This window comes from Thunnus thynnus, chromosome 12 (assembly GCF_963924715.1).
Source record: "Thunnus thynnus chromosome 12, fThuThy2.1, whole genome shotgun sequence".
NCBI classification, from domain to species: Eukaryota; Metazoa; Chordata; class Actinopteri; order Scombriformes; family Scombridae; genus Thunnus; species Thunnus thynnus.
This window is the reverse complement of record NC_089528.1, coordinates 23566701-23591844: the sequence shown is the minus strand read 5'-3', so window position 1 is coordinate 23591844 and position 25144 is coordinate 23566701. Positions and strand designations below refer to the sequence as shown.

General features: G+C 39.8%; 1 protein-coding gene across 4 annotated transcripts in view; it reads left to right on the top strand.

Annotated features, from left to right (window-relative positions):
* Positions 1 to 547: 547 nt before the first annotated feature.
* The window catches only part of ankrd12 (ankyrin repeat domain 12), a 42427-nt gene continuing 17830 nt past the window's right edge, over positions 548 to 25144 (top strand). For 2 of the 4 annotated variants that reach the window (XM_067606421.1, XM_067606419.1), the window contains exons 1-2: positions 548 to 728; positions 23773 to 23886. In XM_067606421.1, coding sequence (XP_067462522.1) covers positions 23827 to 23886 — 60 coding nt within the window. In that variant the 5' untranslated portion in view covers positions 548 to 728; positions 23773 to 23826. Of the gene's footprint in view, positions 729 to 7830; positions 7953 to 23772; positions 23887 to 25144 lie in introns of those variants that run through there. The other 2 variants (XM_067606420.1, XM_067606422.1) reach the window with 2 other exon arrangements.

Sequence of the window (25144 nt, the reverse complement as noted above, 5' to 3'; positions counted from 1 at the left end):
CATATAATATTATGCACCATGACGCATGCGCGCAGTATCCACCATGATGCAAATGTCACTGCGCAACCAATTCAAAGCTGGCCTATACAAAGAATTGGCGGGGCCATGGAGGGCGAATTAAGTTTATTAATGCAAATGTGGCCTAAACATGTAGCTGAGCTCACAAAATAGAAAGGAAACCGTCATTCCTGTGTTAACCACGGCCGTGATCTTCGAGAAAATTCCCACTGACCGCAACACACAGCAGCGGAAAAGATGACGTCAAGTGCCCATTACTGTCTTTCAGTCCAAATTCACACGCTAAAAGACATCGGCAGGTGTTATAAAAACGCCACTAGCTGACAAATATGTGACAGCACAACGGATATTCTTAACCTTAACGGCACCGATTAACTCATAGCATCGATAAAATAAAGAGTTAAATCGTTTGACACATACCCATCTACAGTCTATCCAGCAGACGGAGACCTTATAAGCTCGGTTGGGGCTCAAGCGGTCACGTGACTCCGGTCGGCCAATGGGAGCGACGCTTGCATGTTTTGCTGGGCTTTTCTCGGAGAGGGCGAGCGACGAACGGCTGGGATGTTTTCAAAACCAGCTATGAACGTCACACAGCCGTAGGCTACAGTTAACGTCCAGTATTTAGGAAATATCTGTTTATATTGCGCAATATTCACATATACTTGAACCTTGAATGAGTCGGTGGGAACGCGCAACCCAGATTAAAGGTAAGCACAAAACAAGGTTTGTTGTTTGATTGCTTCGTATCGTGAGGTGAATATCCTAGTTAACGTTAGCCATCTGGCTAAGTTCTACACGGAGCAGGCTAACGTTAAGCTAACTTGACGTAAACTGCGTGCGAAAATGGAATGTTATGTGTTTGCGTGGGCTCGGTATAGTTGTGTGCCACGTGCGTTACACACATTGAGTAGTTTCTCGGCGCTAACTGAAATGTACACCCTTTTCTGCGCTAAATACTTCGCCGCCTTTTTTAAAAAAGGAGCGCACCGACAGCCGATAGGAAAATGTCGGGGTGAAGCCGTGAAGCAGAGGCTGGAAACGGGCTCGCTAGCTATCTAGATAAAGCGCTGGGGAGAGGAGGAGGAGGAGGAGGAGGAGGGGGGGACGTTGTGAGGGCAGCGAAGGGGCTGCAGTGGGCTTTTGTCTCAGGCTGTGCTGTGCTCTCGTGTTGAATATTGCCATTAAAACATGACACATGAACTTGAATTGTTCTTTTACGTCGACCACACAGTGACATTTAACAACATATTTGTTCGTGGGGCGGATTTCGGTACATAACGTTAAATATATATTAGCTTCTTATGTTTACAAACCGTAGCCAAGTTGGAAGATTTGAGCGCTCAACAACATATTGCTGGATGTGTGTTTGAAAGGCAAGCACGGGCGACATTACCGTGAGGTGGGTGGTGGTGTCTGCAATGATACGCCACCGTTTATTTACACCCAGTCAGTTGTATAGCTGTAATAGCTACCAAATCTGCTGTAAAATATAGTTTTGATTTGCAAAGGCACACAAGGAACTAGCATAGCTTGAATAACCAGGAGCTTTCGCCCCCCCCCCCCCTCCGCCAGCCAATGACTGTGACATCTTGGGGGTGTGTTGCTTGATACAAAAGCTGCCTGTTTTTTAGATGGCTGTCCGTGCAACGACCGCTCTGAGCTATCAAAACGTCAACCTAAAATTTAAAGAAGACTGTTTTGTAGAGACAGCATTTAGACACACTTTACTTAAAGCTAATGAAAACCCCCCCATACACCAAAAGCAGTACCAAATCATGGTGGTTTCTGTACATATTTTAAATGTTATTCATCTCACTCACAGGAGTATGAATCAGGTGTTGATTAATGTAGGGAGGGAAGCACAATATCCTGCCATGGAGATTTAATATAGTCGACAAATATCTACTAACAGTATAGTCATTTAAATAGAAACAGAAATGGAAGATTATTTTACCAGTCCAACTTAATTATTCACTCAGTGTTGTAAATAAAACAGATTTTTTTTTCACATGTAAAGGCAGGGGAAAAAATGGATAATCATCCCGTTATAGTAAGGGTGAAAAGAACGGTATGTTAACTATTTCTTACGTTTACTTGTGCTCACAAAATAATTGTTCTGTTTTCTAAAATAAACAAGCGTTTTTCTTGTCATCACAAGAAATGTCATTCTTGTGGTCACGAGAGAACAGTTTGCCTTTCTGTTGCTTAACACCACTTAAGATCACAAAAACAGTAGAGAAGCATACATAACAAAACAATGCCATGATCGCTAACTGATTATTTCATGAACTAAATGATCTCTAGAAGCTTGCTATATTAATATCACAAAATATTTTTAACAAAAAAATCTCAAGCCATATTCTTTTTGACGCTTTATAATTACAATTGGTGTATTGTTAATGTTGAATCGGTTGCTAAAGGCATTATCAGCCACAGTGGGTGAATACAACAAATCAGATAAGAAGAATTGAAGTTGGCTTGTGAAAATGACACTCATCAAACACAAACAATATTAGCCATTGTGAAATTCATATACGATATACGTTTGATGTTGGCAGTTAGTAGTTAGTTGTATTCGTAGATAATTTGTCTCATTAGTCTTAACATACTCTCGCAGTTTTACATGGACTCATTTTAAAATGCTCTGAAAGCAGCGTTGTGAAACCATGTGCTGTGGAAGACTGAGAGTTTGCAGCTTGTCATTCTGCTTAAACTAAAACTACACTTAGTCATTTCACTCATTATCACACCTTAAACCGGTGAGGAGGAATTAATCGATAGAATTGCCTGTGACAGAGTACTCAGGGTTGAATGGTAGCCTGCATACTCAACACATCATGTTAGGACTTACTAACCATAAAATGTAGTCCTCGATTATAAGGATATATAGTATGATCATGTGCTATAATCACAAAGTGCTTTTTTTTAAGAAGTAAACATGTTAATTTGATGTTTAACTATTTAACTCAACAACAGTTTTGATGCTTGAAGAGAACAAAGCCTCAATTTTCTGTAGTCTTATCAATATATTTGCAGCTGCCAGAGATAGTCATACTAACACATGTTGTGGTGGGATCTTCCAGTTTAACTTAGCTGTTCACATATTTTACAATTTTTTTTTCTGGATATTTTGGTGATAAAGTGGCTTTTTTGTAGAGGCACTGCAATAAACAAAAAATGTCTATATTCATAGCCATGGCAGTGCATAGACTATTGACAGATTTTCTTCATCTTCTTTAAAAAAAAAAAAAAGATATACATCTTATTCTTCTGCCAGTAGTATAACAGTGTATTGGTTGTCTGCACAGCCGGTTTATAGTTAGTTGTATGTGGTGGGATTAGCAATATTTTTGTTAATGTGCCATCAAATTCACCCACTTTACCGAACAGGCTTATTGGGTCGTTCTTAGGGTATATTCCAATACTTAACTGCCATCCCAAAACACAAAGAACATGAGCGTGAATAAAGACCCTGCAAGTGCACTTGGCAACTGAGGATGCATCAGATGGTGATTTGGCTAAGAATGAATGAGATATCCCACAGTGCTAATGGTTGTAGCGAGTAGAGGTAACACAAATTGATATAATTGGTATTGCGATATATAACGGTACAATTTCTTGCAATGTGTTGTGGGTACTCTGGCATCAATACCACAATATCTTAGGCCTAGGAGTATCATTTTCTATCATTTCCTGCAATCACTTTGCAATGTTTTGCTTTCTGGCAGTCAGTCTTCTACTAGTTTTTGACATTGAAATTATGGCACATGTTTCCTTTTGTGTAGAAAAGGCTACATCTCTAAATCTCTCTATATTAATCTCTGTAAAAACTAAAAGCTCTTCAAAATGCATTAAATAAAATATAAACAACTGTTTAAAACTAAACAATTTCCCTTTTTACTCTTCAGTCCCGGTAGTGCCATATCATAGATGATTACCTTGTGATATATTGCAGATTTTCTGGCCACATATGATGTATTGTATCATGATGTACTGTGTAATTTTAAGTGCAAGTATAAGAAGCTTGGAAAATGAACATCTATGTACGCCTTAGGGCTGCAAGACCCTGGATAAAATGAGAATCACATTTTTCTTATTAAGAATTTCTGTCTGAATTCTGATAGAAATGATAGTGACTGGTATGGGTCTGTCATATAAATGTGCACAATAGAAATGGGACAGCTTTTATCCAATTGACTATGACTTAAATGATAAACCTAAAAACAATAAACCATAGCAGCTCAGTCAATTTTTGAATATTTTGTTGCACCCTTTAGAAAAAAATACATTTAGGGAAATTTCCTCTTATCATATTACTATTTTGTGTAGTAATGTGGTTGAGTTGTAGTTAAATTCCATAATTAGAGATTTATATATGTACAGTAATGGGTAAAAATATTAGGTGTGACAGTATAGTAACAAAAACATGCACATACACTGAGTAACCATAAAAACAAACACATGTACAGTGTAATGCAGTGCAATATAATAACCCTGCAATAACTACCACCTTATTTTAAATGTTGAGGTTTTCCTAACATAACCATTTTAGTTGTTAAGTAGGAGGCATCTGTGTACTAGTAATGATATATTTAGAGATTCGGTGTAGCAAAAATATTACATTCGCCTTACAACATAACATGGTTACAACTACACTACCACAAACGAAAGCTTCCAGATTAAAGGGATCACACAGCTGTGGTGTATGACGACTCACCACTGTCCTTTTACCCCTTTTTTAAAGCATCAGTGTGCATCGGGGCTCCTGAAAAGCAGCACATTTATCACATTTCCTCCTTGGATTGGCATAGCATTGCTATAATACCTTAACTACTTTTTCTGTCGGTATGGCATGTCTGGTGAATGCTACGGGTGTCAAATGATGCAATGCTATGCAGGGTTTAATGTAACATTTTTTCCCCCACTGGCCCCTTGTATATTTTCACTTGTCTGGCAGCCAAAAAATGAAAATAACTCCCTTTTTTGTATAATTTTGGTTATTTATTATAAATAATATGTCCAACAGTGGAGTTCCCTTTAGAATTGGTGGTTTTCTTTTAGATATTGATATGTAATGTTGATATATTACACAAATATGCAAAATATAAAATTAAGCACGTATCGTTGGTTTTAACCAAACTGTAAATGTTGTTGTTTATAAACCTTGGTGATTAACACTTAAACAGAGAGCTATGTGTCTGGCTGCTTCTGTCAAAGTCACACAGAAGACATGCACTTAACTATGCAGTTATGATGCTAAATGGCTAGCAAGTTAGTCGGCAAACTGTACAAAACATACCACAGTCACTCATTTTCACCCAGGAATATTATTGCTTCCACAAAAGTAGAAAGCTCTTCTTTCTTTTTGTAGCCTCATAAGTTTCTTTTGTTGACGTTTTTCCCAGTACCGGTGTTACACCGTACTTGGTGACCCATCAGATTCACCGATAAGAGGCTAGCGGCCTAAGAGTGCAGCCTTCCCCACGTGTATTTCAGTGAATAACAATGCATTTCATCGGTCACGTGTCTTAAACGATGACATCTCCTAAAACGTGCTCATGATGCAGACTTGATTGGCAGTCGCTGGCCTGGACGGGCCAATGACCGGCCAGTCAACTTGTCCTGCATAAGCTTGTACTGGCCCCGAGCCATGGGTTATGTCAAACCCTGCTATGCAACTCTCTGACAAAAGTAGTATTTATAACATATCTTTTGTATTGAAATGCATCACATGATGTCACTGAGTGTATAAATAGTTAAAAACATAGTCACGTCAATTTTATTTATATAGCACCAAATCACAACAGAAGTTATCTCATGGCACTTCTCACATAGAGCAGGTCTAGACCGTAGAAAGTACTTGGTGACAGCAGCAAGGGAAAACTCCCCTTTTAACAGGAAGAAACCTTGAGCAGAATCGGCCTAGGACCATCTGTCTCGACCGATTGATAGTGCTTAGCTATGTCTCACACAAAACATTGAAACCATGACCAGGTAATAAGCAAGACTAGCCACCGTCTGTCTTTATAGACGCCATTTTTCCCTCCCCAAACATCCAACAGGTACGACCCTCTGGGCAACTTCTCTGGTAGTTTTCATGACCTCGATAGCTTTGTCGTTTTGTATATTGTAGTGGTGTTTCGGGTAATTGTATAAATTTGTCGTGTTACTATGCTGTGTTGTAATTCTGGCAAAACATTGCTTTCATTCATGTCAGTTCACTTATGGCTGCCATCAAATCTCCCGGCACACCACATGTAAAGGGTGAATTCACTTCACTACAGCATCCAATGGCCATATACACCTGTACAATCTAATGTAATCCAATACAACAGGTCTGCCATGAATTCCACTTTTACGAACATATAAATATTCAGTTTTTGTTCACTGTTAGAACGGTGATCATTGCCCCTCATTTATGTAAAAAAACACCTTTCAATATAATGCAGTCCAGAACACCAGGTGTACCAAATACATTGGCCAGCGAGTGTGTTGGTTGACTTCAACCGACTGACTTTCAGAAGTCAGTTGGCAAGTATTTTGAATCCCACAACAGATAATGATTCTTTATGCCTCCGCGCTGGCGACAGCTGTGGCTGGACACATTAAGTTTTTGAGTTGTCTGTATGTACATCCGTTCGTCCATCTGCCTGTCCCGGTCTTAAGGGAATTTCCTCAAATATGGCACAAACGTTCATTTGGACTCAAGGATGAACTATTTTAAATTTTTGTGGTCAAAGGTCAAGGTCATTGCGATCTCATGTCCGTCCCATTCTTCTGAATGTGATATCTTAGCAGTGCCTGGAGGGAATTTCAGTACATCTGGCACAAATGTCCACTTGGACTGAAGGATAAACTGATTAGAATTTGGTGGTCAAAGGTCAAGGTCACTGTGACCTCACAAAACATGTTTTTGACCATAACTCAAGAATTCATACGCTACAGCATAGACAGCATGTTTCTAACTGAAAAATATTCAATGGAATCATACATGTCAATATAGTGACAACTTTCATTTTGCCAAAAAATACACTTAATACCTTTTTATTAAATTCCTTCACTGTGTGAAGGATATTACGTGTCTGGACAGACACGGATGTAAACTGCAACTTGACTGGTTGGCAGAGGTGTACAACTGTGAGTTGGCATTTCTAGTTTTTTTGTAAGACTGTTTTTCTTCAGAGCTGGTATTGGATAGGTTAATTTCCTCTTCCTCATCACCATCAGCTTTTCCTTGAGTGACTCATTTTGATCTTGTTTTTGTTGCTCCTCTGCAGCTTTTTCTTTCACTGTGCCTGTCTTTTTGTCAAACGTTGGATTTGTTTAAATCTCTTCCCAACATTGCCTCTGCACAGTTTTACGCATGGTGTAAAACTGTCTTGTCATTTATTGGTGCAGCTTGGCGATTAATTAGGAGCATTTGGTTTGCAGGAAGGATTTCCCCACCAATGCATATGCAATATAATTGTTGTCATGTATGAATCAGATTGAATAGATGTACGTATCGAAATTTCGTTTTTAGTAGGATTAATTTTGCAGCCTCGTTGCATATCTTGTATGATATCAAGCACTCCAAATGTCACCTAATGTCTGTAGGTGAAGTAGAAAATCTTCTCTAATGCCAAATGGAGAGCCAGCCTCAAGGAAGTAAGGGAGACGAAGGGCGTTTGTTTTTCTTCATGAACAATGTAGTTATTTAGCTGATAGTCAGACTAAGTCATTTTAAAGCATTTATTTGGGCTCTTGTAACTAATAATTAGCATATTGACATTAATGGCATTTTCTCTGGTAATATGATTATTGTTTCAGCCCTTCTCTGGTGTTGGTCTGAACATGTTTTGCATCAGGTGTTTTCGGACCAAACAGTTCTGGGGACTCCCTGAGAGGAACTTCCCGCTCGGGAGCTTCCCTGAGAACCACATACCTACAAGGTACTTTTTATCTTTTTGCATTTGCACCAACAATAGGAATGCTGAAGTGATGTAGCCTGTACACGGCTCTCACCTCTGATGTCACATATAAACATAGGTGGCCGAGCTGGAATGGCGGTGGCTAGCAGTGCTAACAGTACTAATGGGGGTTACTCACCAGGGCGACATGGGGGGGGAACCAGGGGCTGGGTGCTATGCTTCCGCCTCCGTGGGTCGGAACAGGGTTATGAGTGGAAATGCTCGCCAGCGCACACCCAGCCCGGGTAGTGTACAGTGTGGAGTTGCGACAATTAGCTAACCAGTGGGATATGAATAAACTATTAGCCGCTGAAGTGGAATGTGGGGGCCCTGCTTGTGAAGTGGAGGCCAAGGAACCGTCTACCATTTATTGCCTCACCTGCAGAGGAAAGGAGAAAGGTTCCCTCTGACCCAGCCAGGTTGGGCGTCTCTCATTGCTATCAGTACTAATTCCACAAAACATGAGTGTGTAACGTTAGCGCTGGGAAAACTCTCTTGGAGGCCATTTAATAGTTACGCCCTTTATTGAAGTAAAAAGGTTGCTGGTGCTTTCTCTGGCCGAAGGCAGCAGCGTGAACAGGCCAGGCACCCACGGGATGGCTCGCACTGGCGATGGAGTTACCGTTACTGTTAACAGCTGTTGTTTACACAGTTGACGCTTTACATAGGTTTGTAAAAATGGCGGTTGCCGTTGCTGCATTGGCATTGTGTTTGACCAATCAATGTACACTTATGTCTGGACCAATCACCATATGCGTACGTCACTGAAGGTTCCTCTTGTGCTGGGAGAATACCTACTCTGAGGAGGGAGCTAAAGAAGTCCCTCAAAATCGAGCTTAAGAACTACAGTCGTTCCCAGTTCATGCGGCACAGGCACAATAAAATGGGGAGGGGTCATCCAATTGTTCATAGGATTATGAAAAAGTTCCTCTGGTCCAGAAACGCCTATTAAACCATGTAGTAAATTTTGTTGTTATTTTCAACATCTACCTTGGCAACACACAGTGTCGTGTGACGCCCAAATGCACTGAGTGAAAGGTCTGATTGATCAAAAATCTGATTTTCCTTTCATTCTTGCCAGCTCATGAAAATCAGATGAGGGTAGGGTTTAGATATTGCTGTCACAAATTCACACAATCCATGTGCAGTCCAGCCACTATTGTGTAAAACCAGTTGCCGATGCATGTAAAGAAATACAGCCAAAAGAGATTTAAAATGGACAGGTACACTTGAAGTATCAACCACTTAGTCATTTACAACTTGATATCCACTGAAATTACAGAAATTATGCAAAATCATTTTTGAACTTTTGAAACATTTGCTTGCTTTGTAAACACTGGCACAAGCAAGATCTATGTACAGTTAAACTGGGAACCCATAACATGGTTACTGCAGCCTTTCCAGACTATAAGCCTCTTAGTTAGAGAATAGGGTATCGACCAAGGTGCTGTAAAGCAGGAACAATTATGTAAGGACATACAGTATTCCCAGCAGTGTGCTGCTGTAGGAGTTGTGTATTTTTCATTGTGAAGGATTTGTTTTTGTTGTTTTCAGGGCAGTGAATGGATAAGAAGTAACATGCATTTCCTGTATTTTTGATTTTTATTTATCTGTTTTGGTATCAAACTTATTATCAGTTTTATCATTCTGTTGATAGACTGGTCAGATTTTTGTGTATCATGCATTTCTCGAAGGTAAATTAACTAAAACTGGGCATTTCTGCAATGCTGGAAATTAAGAAGATTTGCGATGGCCAGGTAGGAAAGTGACCTTCACAAAGTGGTGCAGATGGTGGGGTTCAAATAATTATTGGAAAGGAAAAGAAAATTTATAATTGTTTGGCTAATCACTTTTAATATTCTGGTAATTCTGATTCTGCCTGAGTTAGAAATTGCTCATGACATAAGTCAAGTTAAGGTTTGTTTTGGTAGGCTAAAATTACCTCAGCTCACTGAATGACTCTTTTTCATGCAGACCATTAGAGTAGTCAGTATGACAAGGGCTCTGTTGATAACAGCACCACCGCAATACCACGGTCATGTGATTCCTACCGTGAGGTTACACTCATTACCGTCATCAACGCTTTTTTTTTTTTTTTTTTTTAAATGCCAAACACAACCAGATGGAGATACTTTGGAAAATCCGCGTTGCCTAGGCTTGCTCTGGGCATCAGGCCCCGCGAGAATGACCACCCAGGGGAATGCTGAAAGCGGTGCCTAAAGAAGCGCGGTGCCTAAAGAAGCGCAAGTGCGGCAAGCCAGCTGGCATCCAAGCTTGACAATGAATTAGACTACCTAAGACTGCTTCTGACCTCCCGGTGAGAAATGACAAACTGCTGTGCCCTCATCTTCGCCGAGACGTGACTGTATGAGAGTATCTCTGACTCCGCTATCCAGCTAGCCGGGCTAACTGTGGCCTCTGTGTTTATATTAACAAAGACTGGTGTACGAACACGGCGATCATCTCTGCACACTGCTCAGCAGTAGCAGTTGGTTCTAGCAGTCAAATATAGACCTTTTTATCTATTAAAATTATTAAAATAGTTTTTGTTCTGTGAGATCCTTTTTTTTTTTTTTTATAAAGCAAAGTATTTTCAGTCTTCTTTTCAACATTATCTCCAATGAGCCGTGGTTATACATTGCTTTCTCACTGCAGTAAGAAAAAATCCATACTGTCACAGCCCTATGACTCGTAAAGACGGTGCCCTTTGTGCTCAAGACCTTTGTTGTGGGAGGCGTAGTCTAGCTGGCTGTGATATTTTTGGACTCGTATTTAGTATTCTAGGTCTAAACTTCGTGTCATCTTGCAGCATTTCACCAGCAACGTAGGCCTATTATGAATTCTGGCTGTATTGAAGTTACAAAAGCATTGTCTCTTTTTCTCTAACACAATAGTATGAATTCAGTTCCTCTTTTTCTGTTTTGAGTGATCACACCAATGCTGTATCTTCAGGGAAAACCCCCAAAACGGTCACACAGTTTTTGTTTTACTCTCCTTCCCCTCAGCAAAGTGAAGACCAGTGCCTTTTTTAAGTTTCTCAAATTATTGTCAGTGGTCATTGAAGCCCGTTTGCTTCATGATGGAGGTTTTTGTGTTTAAATCCTTCTAACATGATCATGTAGAAGGTAGAATGACATTTGAAAAGGTTTTAATAAATGGAAAAAATCCCAAACACATGGAGAGATCCAGAAATAATCTATTTCCTCTTATTCCAAGCAGATATATATTCTGCTCTGTAACACTTTCTCTTCAAGTTGTAGACCACATTTATTGCTTCGCAGTTCAAACAAGGCTGTGAAAGTGCTGGTGCCGTCTATGATATGAAATGCCTCTAACCAGGCCCGAGCCTATCTGCAGTTGGCTCCATCGGCTGAGTATCTGCGTCTTCGAGAGGCCCAGCAAGTGTGCGTTTGTGTGTGTGTATATATCTGTGTGTGGAGAGGGTGGAGCCTCCTGATTACACAACATGTGCTAGCCTTTGCCAGCAGCTGAATGTGTGCAGAGCGTTGTTTTTGTTTGGTACGTTGAGTGCGGTATCTCGGTGTGCAACGGCTGCAGCTCACGCTGATGTTGCCTTGATAATCTGCCATGTGCTTTTAAAGACTGACAATTTGAAAGCCCCTGACCTCCTACAGTAGTCTGAATACAGCATGACGATGCAGAAGCAAGCAAAGGAGGAGGAAGGAGAAACTGGGTTGTAATATTACAGCATTTTAGGTTTTTTTATTATTAATGAGCTCCTTTTTTAAAGTTTCCTTTTATGAATGAGCAGTGAAAGAGATACAAGTTTGTGTTGATAGTTCAGGAAAGAAAAAGACAAATTGACAATGGGTGTATGGTTTGCGTTCTTCATTTCTGGGCTGCTTTCACTTTACTAATGCCAAAGAAAGCGGTCATATCCTGTTTACTCTGGCTCTTTCAATGACCATGCTTTCTGAGAGCTGAGGACCTTCCTGCTGCAAAATAGGTTAATGAGTATTCTTTTCACATGACTATTTCCCTGTATGTCTTTTTGATTGGATTTGTTGCATCTCCGTCTCGTACGTGTTTTTACACTGACCTTGAACATTCTTTGTTTTTGGGAAATGTGGTCAGATTTGGTCAATCATTGACGGTACTATGGTTTACTTTTCATACTGCTCTATTGCTGTGCATGTCTGTGCTTGTTTCTGTTGCCACTGGTTTAAACCTAAGCTATAAATACATAGATACATCTTTGAATAATTCATTTCAAAAGCAATTGGTCATATTGTCAAGATGTTGACGTGTAGTTTACTCTAAGGAAATGACTGCTTATATGACAGATATACTTGGAGTTAGTTGCGTATCGACTCACTGTCTTACTAGGTATTTAACCATAATTTAGAACTACAGAGTAAAAGATGCACGACAAGCTAAACTGAAACATTAGTTGTTCTTTTGCTCAGTAAATTACTGTAAATACATATTGAAATAAAACACTTTACTATAAACTAAGAATGAGACAAGAATTTTAATGTGTTTACTTTCATAAACTACTTCAGTCACATCTTATGTTCACATTTTCACAACTTGATGACAACAACTTGATATTCAAGGAGTTAAAATGACTCATCGTTAGAGCTGCAATGATAAGTCGATTAATCAATTAATTGCCAAAGATTAAGTTAATCGCCAAATATTTTGATAACGAATTAATCGCTTTGAATCATTTTTAAGAAGGAAATTGATAAATTCTTTGGTTCCAGCTTCTTGAATGTGAATATTTTTGTGCTTCTTTAGTCCTCTATGACTACACTGAATATTGTTGGGTTGTGAACTGTTGGTTTGGACAAAACTAGACATCTGAGGACGTCACCTTGGGCTGTCGGAAACAGGGATTGACATTCTTCAACATTTTCTGAAGTTTTATAAACAGATTCATTGAGAAAATAATCAACAGATGAATCAATAATGACATTAATGGTTAGTTGCAGCCCCACTCAGTATCCTGGATGTTGTTGACAGATCTCACCTAGCTCTATATTCGTAAACAGTAGTTTTTGTTGTCATTTCAGTACAAGAAGTAGGAGTTGAAAAAGATGGCAACACTTAAGCCTGATATTTGTATGATATTAATATTAACATAATAGTGAAACATCATTTAGCATCATTGAGTATGGTTTTGTGCATCAGCTAGTATAGTTGCTGCCTAGCGTGGGAGTAATTGTCTCACAGCTGGTCTTAAATTTTCCCATTTACAGAGAAGAGCATCTCTGTTTGTGGCCAGCTTTCCCCCCACCCCTGACAAAAAGGTTTTGAAAAACGGCTACATCTAGAGTCAGAGTGAACTTTTAGTTCACTCTGAGTTAGCTCCTTTAGTGGCTATATTTACTCAACAATTCAATATGTCTTGTGCTTGCAGCTGCTTTACAGTAAAGGCCCTCCAGTGCTGCCAATAGTTACCACGCTAACATTCATTTTTAAACTAATAATGGGTTAAAATTGGTTTTTGCTCATATATTTAAACCAGGAACATAATGGGAAGCTGGGATATATGTTTTTTGCCAAGATAAAGTATGAGCTTATTTTTATGGTGTTTACGTTGTCTGCTCAAATTCCCGATAGAACTAAAGTTCCCAGAAATCCAGTTTGCCTTTTTGACACAGAAGCTCATGTGTTTGACAGTCGCTGGGATCAGGGTTTTTTTTTTATTTTTTAGCCTTTTTAAAATGAAATACTTGAGAGTCTGAATCAATATAGAAACATTAATATAAATATGCTGGTTCTGATACAGTGCTGACTACAGCAATGAATCGACTCTGAAAGGCTTGTATGGATGGAAATGGTTGCTGTGAATGAATTGTAGCCTCTGGACATGTGTAGTTTGTTCTCATTTGCTGTGCATTATGAGTGAATGTCAAACAAACAAAGACAAATTTAGGAGCGTAACCAACCGTCAGATAATTAATCTGCAACAATTTTCAGATTTGATTATTTTCTTGTCTTTTTATTAAAAAAAGATGATTGATTGTAGATTATTCAATAAGGAAAATGATCATTAGTCGCAGCCCCGTACTTCACTGAATTGTCTGAGCTATGTAGCAACACAAAAAAAAAGCAGTTTTTCTAGTTTAAAATAAATAAATAAAAAAGCCTGGATGGTATTGCGTATTTACCAGCATAAAATGGGATTTCCTTTGTTAGGAAAAGTTCAACCAGCGTGTTGTTGACTTTAGTTCAGATAGTGGTTCACCTGCTGAATGTGCTCTGTAGTCTGTGACCTGTTTATCTGCCCCATCTGAAAAGCCCAGCGGTGGAATACACTGAAATGAAACTGCTACCAATTTTCTTGTTGTATGACTGTTGATCAAAGAGTTTGTTTGCTCAGTCGTCTGCGTAGCTCTCTCTCTCTCTCTCTCCCCCGGCCTGAAGACGGAGATGCTGCGTCAACCATTACGCAGTGGCCTCGCCGAGGCTTACTCTGGCAACTGCAAAGCCGTGGTTTTGGCACAGCACGAGCAGCCATGTGTCGCGCTTGTGATCGGATCGACATCTCATCAAGCTTAATAGGATGTGACAGGTGTAGATGAAGTCATGTCTTGAATGTCATAATGAAAACTGACACAACATTTCCCTCCTGGTTTATTTTTTCAGATAATAGTTACTCATATGGAACCCGGTAGATGGGAATTACTTGTGGTTGTGACACCTTGTTAGATAGAGGTTAGTTTAGAGTCATGTAGGTGGCTTCTGAGCCTTTAAATGCTGCCCACAACCTTTTCTCTGGAAGGAAAAAAGGGGTCGCTATTTCTAAGCAGGGAAATCACTACTATTTACCAAGTAAACTATTACAACTGCCTTGTCAAAAGATGACAAGGCAGTTGTGATAGTTTACTTGGTAAATAATAGTGTATATGTCATCAGTGTTTTTAGTTCATTAACATTGTATATTAATGTTGCTCATGTGAGCTCATGAGTTTGAAAGTGCCCTATCTTAATGAGATCAAACTTTTTGAATATTTGAATACCTTCCATTGATGCTTTTTCACAAGATAGTATGAAAAGAGCAGCATGGCAGTCATTTATGGCGTTTTACTAATTCAGAATCACGTTTTCAATCTTCATCTTGACTTTGGAAACTAAAGTTTCCGTGAAAGGTGAACGGCTACAGTTCCCTAGTGTTTGTGTCGATCATGTGAGCTTGGCGCTGTGGTTGAAATAAGAACAAGACCCACGCCTAGGTCCTAACCTTTGCTCTAATCCCCCCCCTTCCCCCCCTCCCTCCTTTTTAACCCATAATCGGCAGTAAAGGCTTCATTGTTCTTGTTCGCTGCTTGGGTATCTGATCATTAACCTACATTCAGAGCGGTGGCGGTAGGCTTCTTAAGGCTCTCAGACTCTGCCGGACCAGTTTAATGGGCGTGTTTCAGTGAGTCCTGGGCTGAGCTTTTTTCTCCTGCCAGTAAAGTTAACCCTATTTACGCCTCTTGCGTATAAACATTAGGGCCACTTTATGAGGCTTTTGATTTGTGTGCGAGCCATACCCGGAGCCTCTCCCTTGTAAATTTAGGGCTATTCCTGTTTTTATGGACGCTTTTAAGTGATGGATAAGGCTCTGAAACAGTTTAGCACTCAATCTTACATAAGAATGCACATTTAGGACACATAAAGTACACATAAAATATGTCTGGGTCTTACAACAGCTTAGTGCTTGGATTATTATGAATTAAGCCAGAAAATTTGGTGTCCTGGCAGTATTTTTTTTTTTTACCAAATTACTGTTATCATGATTTGTTCTCATTTAAATTAAAAGACTATGCTTGATGGACAGTTGACTGGTGTCCGTTCATACATCCCATGTGGGAGACTAGAGCCCTCCGCTGCTTCCCAGGAAACACGGCCGGCTCATTTATGCAACCAAACAACCACTGGAACGAAGGGCCAGACGCTCTGGTTGGAAGAGGCGTGTTTCGTCTGTCTGGGGTTAGGTTAGTGAGAGGTGAACAGACGCTTAGAGGCATCCAGTGTCACTTGATGTTTGTTTGTCCGTGTCGAAATATGCCCCCAGTTCAGACGACCCAGTGACGAGAGGAGGAGAGCTGCATTTGGTTTTGTGCTTGAAATTTCAAAGTACGTGCTTCATACGATATAATACCATTGTAGGCAACAGGCATGACTTACATATCGCTACAGCTATTATTGCAACTAACAAATATTTTTTTATCACCAATTAATTTAAAAAATATTTTTATTAAATGAATTATTGACTCCATAAAATGTTTGTACATTATTATTATTATTTCATATTATTAAGCATTCAATTTATAATAATGTGACATATATATATATAAACAGTAAACTAAATTAATTAATATAATTGTATTTCTACATGATGAATACATTGAATGCTTTATTATATTAAAAAAATGAATTTATTAATTTTCAATAATTTTAACAATAATTTTTCAATGCGGACATGTTGAATAATTGGACTTTCTTTTTGTTTCTCAATGGGATCATAATTGGACTAGACAGTTCTAGGACACGGAGCAGATTTGACTTACATAGTGTGAGGTATTTAAATGTTGCAGGCATATGAGTCGGTCCGTACAACATAAACATGTACGCTGGTAGCCTGTGTGTGTGTGTTTGTGTGATCACGCTAAAGATGGCTGGATCTTTGCTGGGTATTGTTGCCTCTTCATGCCCCTCTCCTGTAGTCTCAGTAATCAGGCCGTTGCGCCTGGCTTTGTCCTGCTACTCATTAGGGAGTCGGAGGAGGAGAAGGAGGAGATGAAGGCTGGGAGTGGATGCGCAGCTGAGAGAGACCTCCCCCATCATTTAGCCTGACGCCATACAGGACCATAACCACGTGACCGGCTGTTTACTGTCGCAGCGAGCGTAGTGTGTCTCCTTGAGAGCATTACAGAATTTGCCTGCCTCCTATTGGAGGAAAAAAACTGCCTCTAGCTCACAGTAGATTTCATTTATTTCTTGAGAATAATTCAGTTGGTTAACATTTTGGACTGTGATATATTCAGGGCTTGTTTTTCAGTAGGTTCCTTTGTGTGTGCAAGCGTAAGCGCAGCCACATGGGAGAGCAGAGGGGGGAAAATCACATGTATTTTCCACATGGTGTGTGAGAGAGCGCACAGCAGGCAGTACTCTGGAAGCTGTAGTGAAGTAATGTTGCTGCTGCTGTTGATGCTGCTGCTGGTGGTGGTAGTGGTGGCGTACTCTGCGTGTCAGGCTCGGTGCTATTCTTAGCCTTCTTCCCTCCCTGTCCCATCCTGCAGTCAGTGGATCAGGTTACCGTACTGTGTGTGCTCTTCATCCATCCCAGATACGCTACAACGTGCACACACTCCTCAAACCCCCCCCCCCCCCCCAACCCCCAAAAAACCGCTACACTCACGCAAGGCCACGCACTGAATCAGCCGCTCTGCTGTCAGGGCCAACATGCTCCAGCACTACAGGGAAATGGTTGTTATTGTTAGTCAGGAACCAGTGGAGTTAAAGTGCAGGAACACTAGGTTATAAATAAATAGAGACATCTGCTTCTCAGAAGGACAAGCAGTGCAGCCAGCACACTTAACGTAGTGCAGCCAGTGCATGTGGATATTTAGAAATAAAAAAATAAAAAATTGAGACCCATATTTTTCATCCCAAGTGGTTGTCACGTCCTGGTTTAAAGAGGGTAATTTAGAAATTGTGATAAAATCAAATGATAATTTTCATTACATTTTCAACTCACATAATCTGAGAAGTAAGTTGACCTCCAGCCCTGATAGCCAGCACGTTTCGGTCATCCACTAAAACTGTTACAGCAGTGTGACAAGCAGCAGCCTAGCACGTTATATCAGCTATCCGGACAGAAGACTAGTTTTCTGTCAATCAGCTTGTCATATCAGCTCTAAAATATACCAGACCAGTCATCTCGATTCTCAAGTAAGCTGCAGATTCTCTAATGTGAGGATTTTCTGCTTTTTTTGTGTCATTGTATTCATAGTAAACTGAATATCTTTTTGGTTTAGGGCTGGTGTTGGGATAAAACTAGTATTTTTAAAGATTCCTCGGGGTTAGGGAATTTAAAGTGTCAATTTTTTTTTACCATTTGCTGACATTTTGTAGACAAAATGATCAGTCGATTTAACTGATAAAATTATCTGTAGAAAAATACATAATGAAAATGTATAATTTGTGGCAGTCCTGGTATTTTGTTTTTCTCTTCAGTGTTGCTTTCTTGGCTGCTGAATTATTTACCATATTGCTGATGTTGAGACAGAGGGAACCAGCCATCCTGTGTGTTTCTGGTGTCACATCTCTCTCTCTCTCTCTCTCTCTCTTTCTCTCTACTACAGTACATCTCTCAGCCTTTTTTCACAGCCGTGATTCTGCAGTTTGATAGTTTATTTCATTGGAATTAAGTGGGGTTAGGTAATTGTTGCTATCACTCAGACTTTTCACCGTACGAGATTTAATGCCAAACTAATCTAGGCTTTAGTCTCTGTGAACTGTAGTAGTCATCAAGGCAGGGTTTGATCTAGACTTGAAACAGCCCAAGGTTAATGGCAGAGCTTGCAGGGGCTTATGCAGCCCTGAGCTGCTCATGAAACGCAGTGAATGCGAATGCCAAACTGGCGAGTACCCAAATACCTCTGTAATTATAGTCACACCCTCCTCGCCTCGTCTCTGGGCCAGATTGGAGTCCTGTCAGCGTTTGTTTTCTGGTCTGGTCCCGGGCTGTCCATACCACTTTAATACCCCCGATACACAAGCCTCTTTACACCAACGTGTTCACTGTAGGCTGCTCAATTCTCCCTTTCAGCTGCCTGAATGACAATGCTGCTGCATACTGGCTACTGCTGACTAATGATGGACCTCTCACTGGTCTCGGTTGAACAGCAGGGCTGTGTGTTGGAAAAACGATACCTGTCAACACTGTGCTATTACTCAGGATCAGCAGAGGTTGTAAAGGTATCCGAAGAAACAAAATGTTGGATTCCTTTTTCGGGAGGCTGGTCGTCTTATTCGTGGTGATTTAGTGCTGAAAACAAGTATGACTGGATCCTGTCTGGAAAGGCAAATGGCATCTTCAGATGTGCCCTGATTTCTAATAAGATTAAATAATTTAATAGTCTTGATTCATATATTTTTAATCACAAAAAATCTGATTAATCATGATTAATTGCTAATTTTGTAACACATTAAAATAACACGGAATAGGCTATATTAGGGCTATTATTTTCATTATTGTTAACCTGCTGATTTCTTTGTTAATCAATCAATAGTTTCATCTATAATTTGAGCAGAAAATTGTGAAAAGGTTTCCTAATGTCCAAGATGATGTCCACTTGCTTGTTTTGTCCAACCAATAGTCCAAAGACCCAAAGAGACTCAGTTTGTAATGTTATAAAACTGAGAAGCAGTGAGTGTTTAGTGTGTTGTGTTGGCTTAATAAAAGACTTTTTAACGGTGTATCTATTATCCAAGTAGCTGCTAATTAATTCTCTGTTGATCAACTGATTGTTTCAACTGTTTAAACAGCACTGTATTCAAAATCTGTACATTACAAAGATCACAAGGAATCCCATATTTTAAGGAAAACCAGGTTTAATTGGGAATGGATGTTACTGTACAATAAATTTAAAAATATCAACCAAACAACAGGTTGCAGCAAAAGCCAATTTCCTGCTCTTTTCTTATTGTGCTGCAGAACAGTCGACCTGTTAATACCTCTGTCTTGAGCGCTTTAGCTACTTAAACTAGTAAAACCTGTGGCTTTTACATAAATCCTCAATAAGCACATAATTGTCAAATATGAAGATGATGTGTATGAAATCCCAGAACGTGCCTTGATGTCTGGATTACTGCTGTTAATTGAAGACTTGCAGTCTGTGTCGGTCAATTAAGCTGCACTGTTGGTATGTTTTTGATTTTTAACCCATAGGAGTGAATTAATTTGTCATGGACTGAAATGTAGTACGTCTCCTTTGACTACAGTGTTAAATTGTGTTTTTTCTTTTTTACACAGGCTTGTTGGCACTCAGGCAATAAGCTCCATTTTTACTCCTCTTACTGTAACACTAATTTAGTTCCATTGAACCGTATGGCAGAGATTTAGATGAAAAGAGCAACCGTTTTAAATAGTCTTTTACCCATTTCGAAGGCATTTTTACGCATTAGGTGTTCTGTTTTCGGGTTGTCCGTCCCATTCTCGTAAACACGATACTTTAGGAACACCTTGAGTGAATTTCTTCAAATTTGGCACCAACGTCCACTTGGACTCAAGGATGAACTGATTAGATTTTGGTGGTCAAAGGTCAAAGTCAATGTGACCTCACGTCCATCCCAATCTTGTGAACGTGATATCTCAGGAACGCCTTGAGGGAATTTCATTACATCTGGCATAGGCTTGGGCGGTATCTATTTTTTCATACCTTCCTGACATTTCACCGGGGTATACGCTATATGACGGTATTCGTGTAATCCCTCCACCCACCTGACCCGTTATGTGAGCCAATCCGCACCGCCTGACCCGCAAAAATATGCGTCAATCAACCACCCGAACCCAACCCGACCCGCAAACCGCCATCTGTGCAGAAAATACGCTATGAATATGAGTGCTTAGGTGGAAGTACAAGGCAAAAATCAAGGGATAAAAACAATTAACACTGTTTCTTACCGTTCAGCCGATACTACAGCGGAGAAACGGCTGAATAAATGTCAGGAACAAACTTACTGAAGGCCAGCAGATGAATATCAGCTCAAACAAGGAAAAGTCTTGCGAGTTTCATTCACCACAAACATAGCAAGACACGAATATCTCATATTTTGGCTAAAATTTCTAGCGAAGTTATAAACTTTGATTAACTTCCTGCGGAGTCAGTGAGCAGAAATGCGGACAGCGCCACTCTGCCTTTTCCAACCCACATTGTGGTTGAAGGAGGGGACTACACGCTTCCTTCAAGTGCTCCTTGTAAACTCCAGGTGTACTCAGAGTCTGACGGTATTGAAAATCATACCTTTGGGATTTCTAAATACCCTGGTGTACCGTAATACCGTGATACTGCCCAAACCTAATCTGTCACAAATGTCCACTTGGACTCAAGGACGAACTGATTTTAGAATTTGGTGGTCAGACGTCACTGTGACCTCACAGAACATCTTTTTTGGCCATAACTCAATAATTCATATGCTGATTATGACAAACTTGTCTAATGGGATAAAATGAAGGAGTGAAGACAGTTTAGAGACAAAAGGTCAAAGGTCAACTTCACTGCCCACCTTGAAACTGTGGTGATTGTTATAGATCTTCTGTGCTGCGGAGTTGAAGATGTGTGTTTGTGTGTGTGTGTGTGTGTGTGTGTGTGTGAAGCATCAGCGTTTTAGAATTTGTAGCTTCATTGCAGCAACTTCCTTATCTGAAGCATCATCTACTGTCATCACTACAACTTTGTGTTCTATCAGCTTTATTGGCCAAACATGTGAACACATACAAGGAAAATACACTTAATGTCTCTTATTAAATTCCTTCAAAGTCTTCACTACAAATATTATGTGAGTCTGCGAAGCGGTGCCTCTAGTTTATATCTGAAGTTGGTTAGATTTGCCAAACCACTTGCTAAACATGCATGTATTGCACATAAGGTAATGCGGTGTGGAGCCTAATCTTGCAAGATTATTGCTTTACAGTCCCTGCCGTAGCCACAAAGACTTTAATGACAGGATGATTGCCTACGCAGATATAAACAGTACGTGTAGATGTACTTTTTGGATGCATGTCAAGGTGAAATGGATTTTGAGGTTGACATGTTTTTAAGAAGTATATCATTTTCAAGCAAGAAAAACACAAACAAACATTTAATTGTTCCAGCTTCTTAAATGTGGGGAGTTTTTTGCTTTTAAAGCATAAATGATTATTTGAGGAAGTAATGAGCAGAATCTAATGAAATAACCATTAGTTCCTGCTCTACTAATAATGGACCTTTCACCAGTATTGGTTTAGCAGCAAAGCTTGTCATCAGAGGATTGTGGTTGACCTTGTCCTGTCAGTTTTGACCTCTTACATATATACTGTCCCACAGGGAAAACAAAAAAAATGTACATTCATTTTGAAATTGTGATTGTGACAAAAACTCATGATGTACCATGTGACAATTCCTTTTTTGCCAAAAGAAATAAACAATAGACCTAAGGACTGCAACAAACAATTATTTTACTGTTTGTTAATTTGCCAGTTTTTACTTAATCTATTAGTTTTTCAGGCTAATAAATGTCAGAAAATTGTGAAAAATGCACATCACAAGTCCAAGGTTATATCATCAACTTGCTTTGTTTTGTCCGGTCAGCAGGCTACAACCCAAAGATATTTAATTTACTATCATAAAAGTCCAAGAAAATGCTAAAGATTCACGTTCAAGAAGCTGGAACCACTTCAAATGACGAGCTAGGGACTCTCTAGGTTACTCACTGATTACGTACTAATTACTGATTAATAGAAATGACTAATCATTTCAGCACTAATTTCATGATTCATTTGGATACTTACTTTGGAGTTGTTTTCATGATATAATGTTGATTGCAGGCTTTTAAAACATTTAGTGATATAATCTGTCACGACATGCGTGTGGACGACTGTGATATAATACAGTCACACTCTTCATTGATTCAGCAAAAATCGGTCAGAACTTGCCAACTAGTGTGAAACACTTTCTCACATCTTGACGTCCAAAACAACACCTGTCATTGACACATCTTGTCAGTCTAATTATTTCATCAAAACATCACATGTTGCCCGATAGAGGAAGCTGCTGATTGGAAGAAATCCCCCTCAATTGATGGGAAAATTTGTGCCACAGATAGTTAACCCCCCAGTAGAAGTCCAGTTTGCTGTGTGAATAAACATTATACTGATAAAACAGTCATGCGAGATATTTCCTTGTTAGATTAAATTCTTACCATATGAATTTTATAGAGAAGTTGTAATCGGCTGCGTATTGAGTTACGGGACTGCGCCAATCATCAGTGGATATCAGATTTCTTAGTATAGAGAAAACTAGCAGGGTTTTTCATAAAGCCAAGAGATGCTATGTGTGCTATATCTGTAAAGTGTGTAAAAAGAAGCAAAGAAAGGTCAGTGAAAGCAAACGAGAAGAGGATCTTGTGACTGAAAAACGGCAAACTTCATGTGACAAGATATCTGACACATGCCATGGAGGCTCCGTGCGCATGTTCAGCCGAGTGTTATAACTTTCACCCATCACTGCAGGCACCCAGACTGCCCACATTGACTCCGCTGGGTGTGTTACTACACTGTCGAAAACCACATCAGAGAAAAGCTTGGTTATACTGATGAGTAGGTCATGGTGACAACATGTAAGGGGGACGTTTTCCTCTCAGAAACTTAAAGAGTCCCTAAAGCTGTGATTCATGCTGCCTCGTGTAGTTGTTTCCTGCCTACTTTTTTTTTTTTTTTTTTTTTAAGGTCACCCTCAAGAAGTGGAATGGAAATTTCAATAAAAATCCCTGATTAGTGATCCACTCACAGCCTACATCCTGAAACACAGCTGAGTTACACTTTGTAACACAACTGTTTCATATGCTGACACTTCACTCCTCTCTGGGCTTACGTGACTTTTCTCTCCTTAGCTCTAGTTTCCTCTGTGATACAGAGGTTTGCTAATAGCCTAGCCTGTGTGAATTGTCATTTAATCGTTCTTGCCGATGCTACACACACACACACAGCCTGTTTAGACAAAGTCAGAAAAAAAAAACCCTCTCTGGACCATGATGTGGCAGAGTTGAAATCGTTCTCATTGCTGCTGCTTTCTGTCTCCAGGTGCATGATGAACCTACTGTGCTGTAGCTGTCACAGCTAGTCAGGTGCCGCACCATGGCCAAACCTGGGAGCGACAGAGATGGAGCCATGGTGGATAAGCAGGCGGGGAAGAAGGTACGTAAGCACAGACTCGGTTATTTCTGAAGGTGACGTTTCAGCAAGAAGTGCAGAAAAAAAATCAGATCCCACGTCGAGGTTCAAAGTTCATTCTTGCTCTTGTTTGTAGTTTTTAATGTGGGTTTTTTTTTTTAAACAAAAGCTCAGCCATTCATTGTAAAACTGATATGCAGAAGTGAATGCAATAAAAACACATTCAGGCAAAAACAATCAATCTGCCTTTTTTTTTTTTTTTACCACAAAGTTTTCAAAAGTTGAGAGGGTTTTTTTTTTAAATTTGGAAACAGCAGTTGACTAAATTAACTATCTGTTGTGGGGCTTTCAACCCTATTGTGCCGTAGAATTGCAGATGTTTAAATTTCCATTTTTTTCTGAGCACTTAAAGAGAGGACCTTTCAACCAAATCGGCATAAAAGTTGAGGTTCAGACTTCTTTTCTTGATCTTGGAAACAAACACAGTCTCATCACATGTGACAGGTATTTGAGCGTTTCATTCGTTATTACTTCTGCTATGACAGGAAGTAAATATTGCTTGCGAGATATCGAACACAATAGTCGTAAATTTAGCAGCTCTGCTCTGTCACTGTCTGCACAAAGCAGATCGACTATTTGTCAAGATGCTTAGTGCTCAGTTTGAACTTCCCTTTTGTGCTGAATTATGTGTGAGCGTTTGCATTTGCTCTCTCTGCACGTTGTTGCACCTGACCACCTCTTGTTCTATCACAGTGACAAACGTTTGCATAAGTCTCTCCTTAATCTAAGAACTGCACGGTGAAAACGCTCATCTCCAAGTCAGTGAAACGTTTTGTAGATTATAGTTTCAGTTACAGTACAACCATCTGGGTGCTTGCAGTGCACGTCTGACTTCCTAGTAACGCTACTGGTTTCTTTGCCTGTGTGCATTAAAAGGTATATCACTCTTATGTTGATATCAATGCTGCAGCATCAAGCTAACATGATTTCTATCACATGTGATTCAGCAGTAATGTAACAATATAAATCTAGCGGGGAATCAACTTGAGATCCACCTTTCTCAATTCTTTTTTTTTTCAAACTGTCACACCACTTAATCATATTCTTTCCATAAATGAGATGGCCAGCGTATGTCTGCTTTTGATTTTTAAAGGCAGAAGTCACTCATATCTTTACTCGTCTCGACTTTCAACACCGGCAGACACTTCAGCTTTGCACAGCTGGCATATTGCTTCACTGAGATCAAAGGAGCACCACACTGCAGACATTTTCCTCCTGCCAG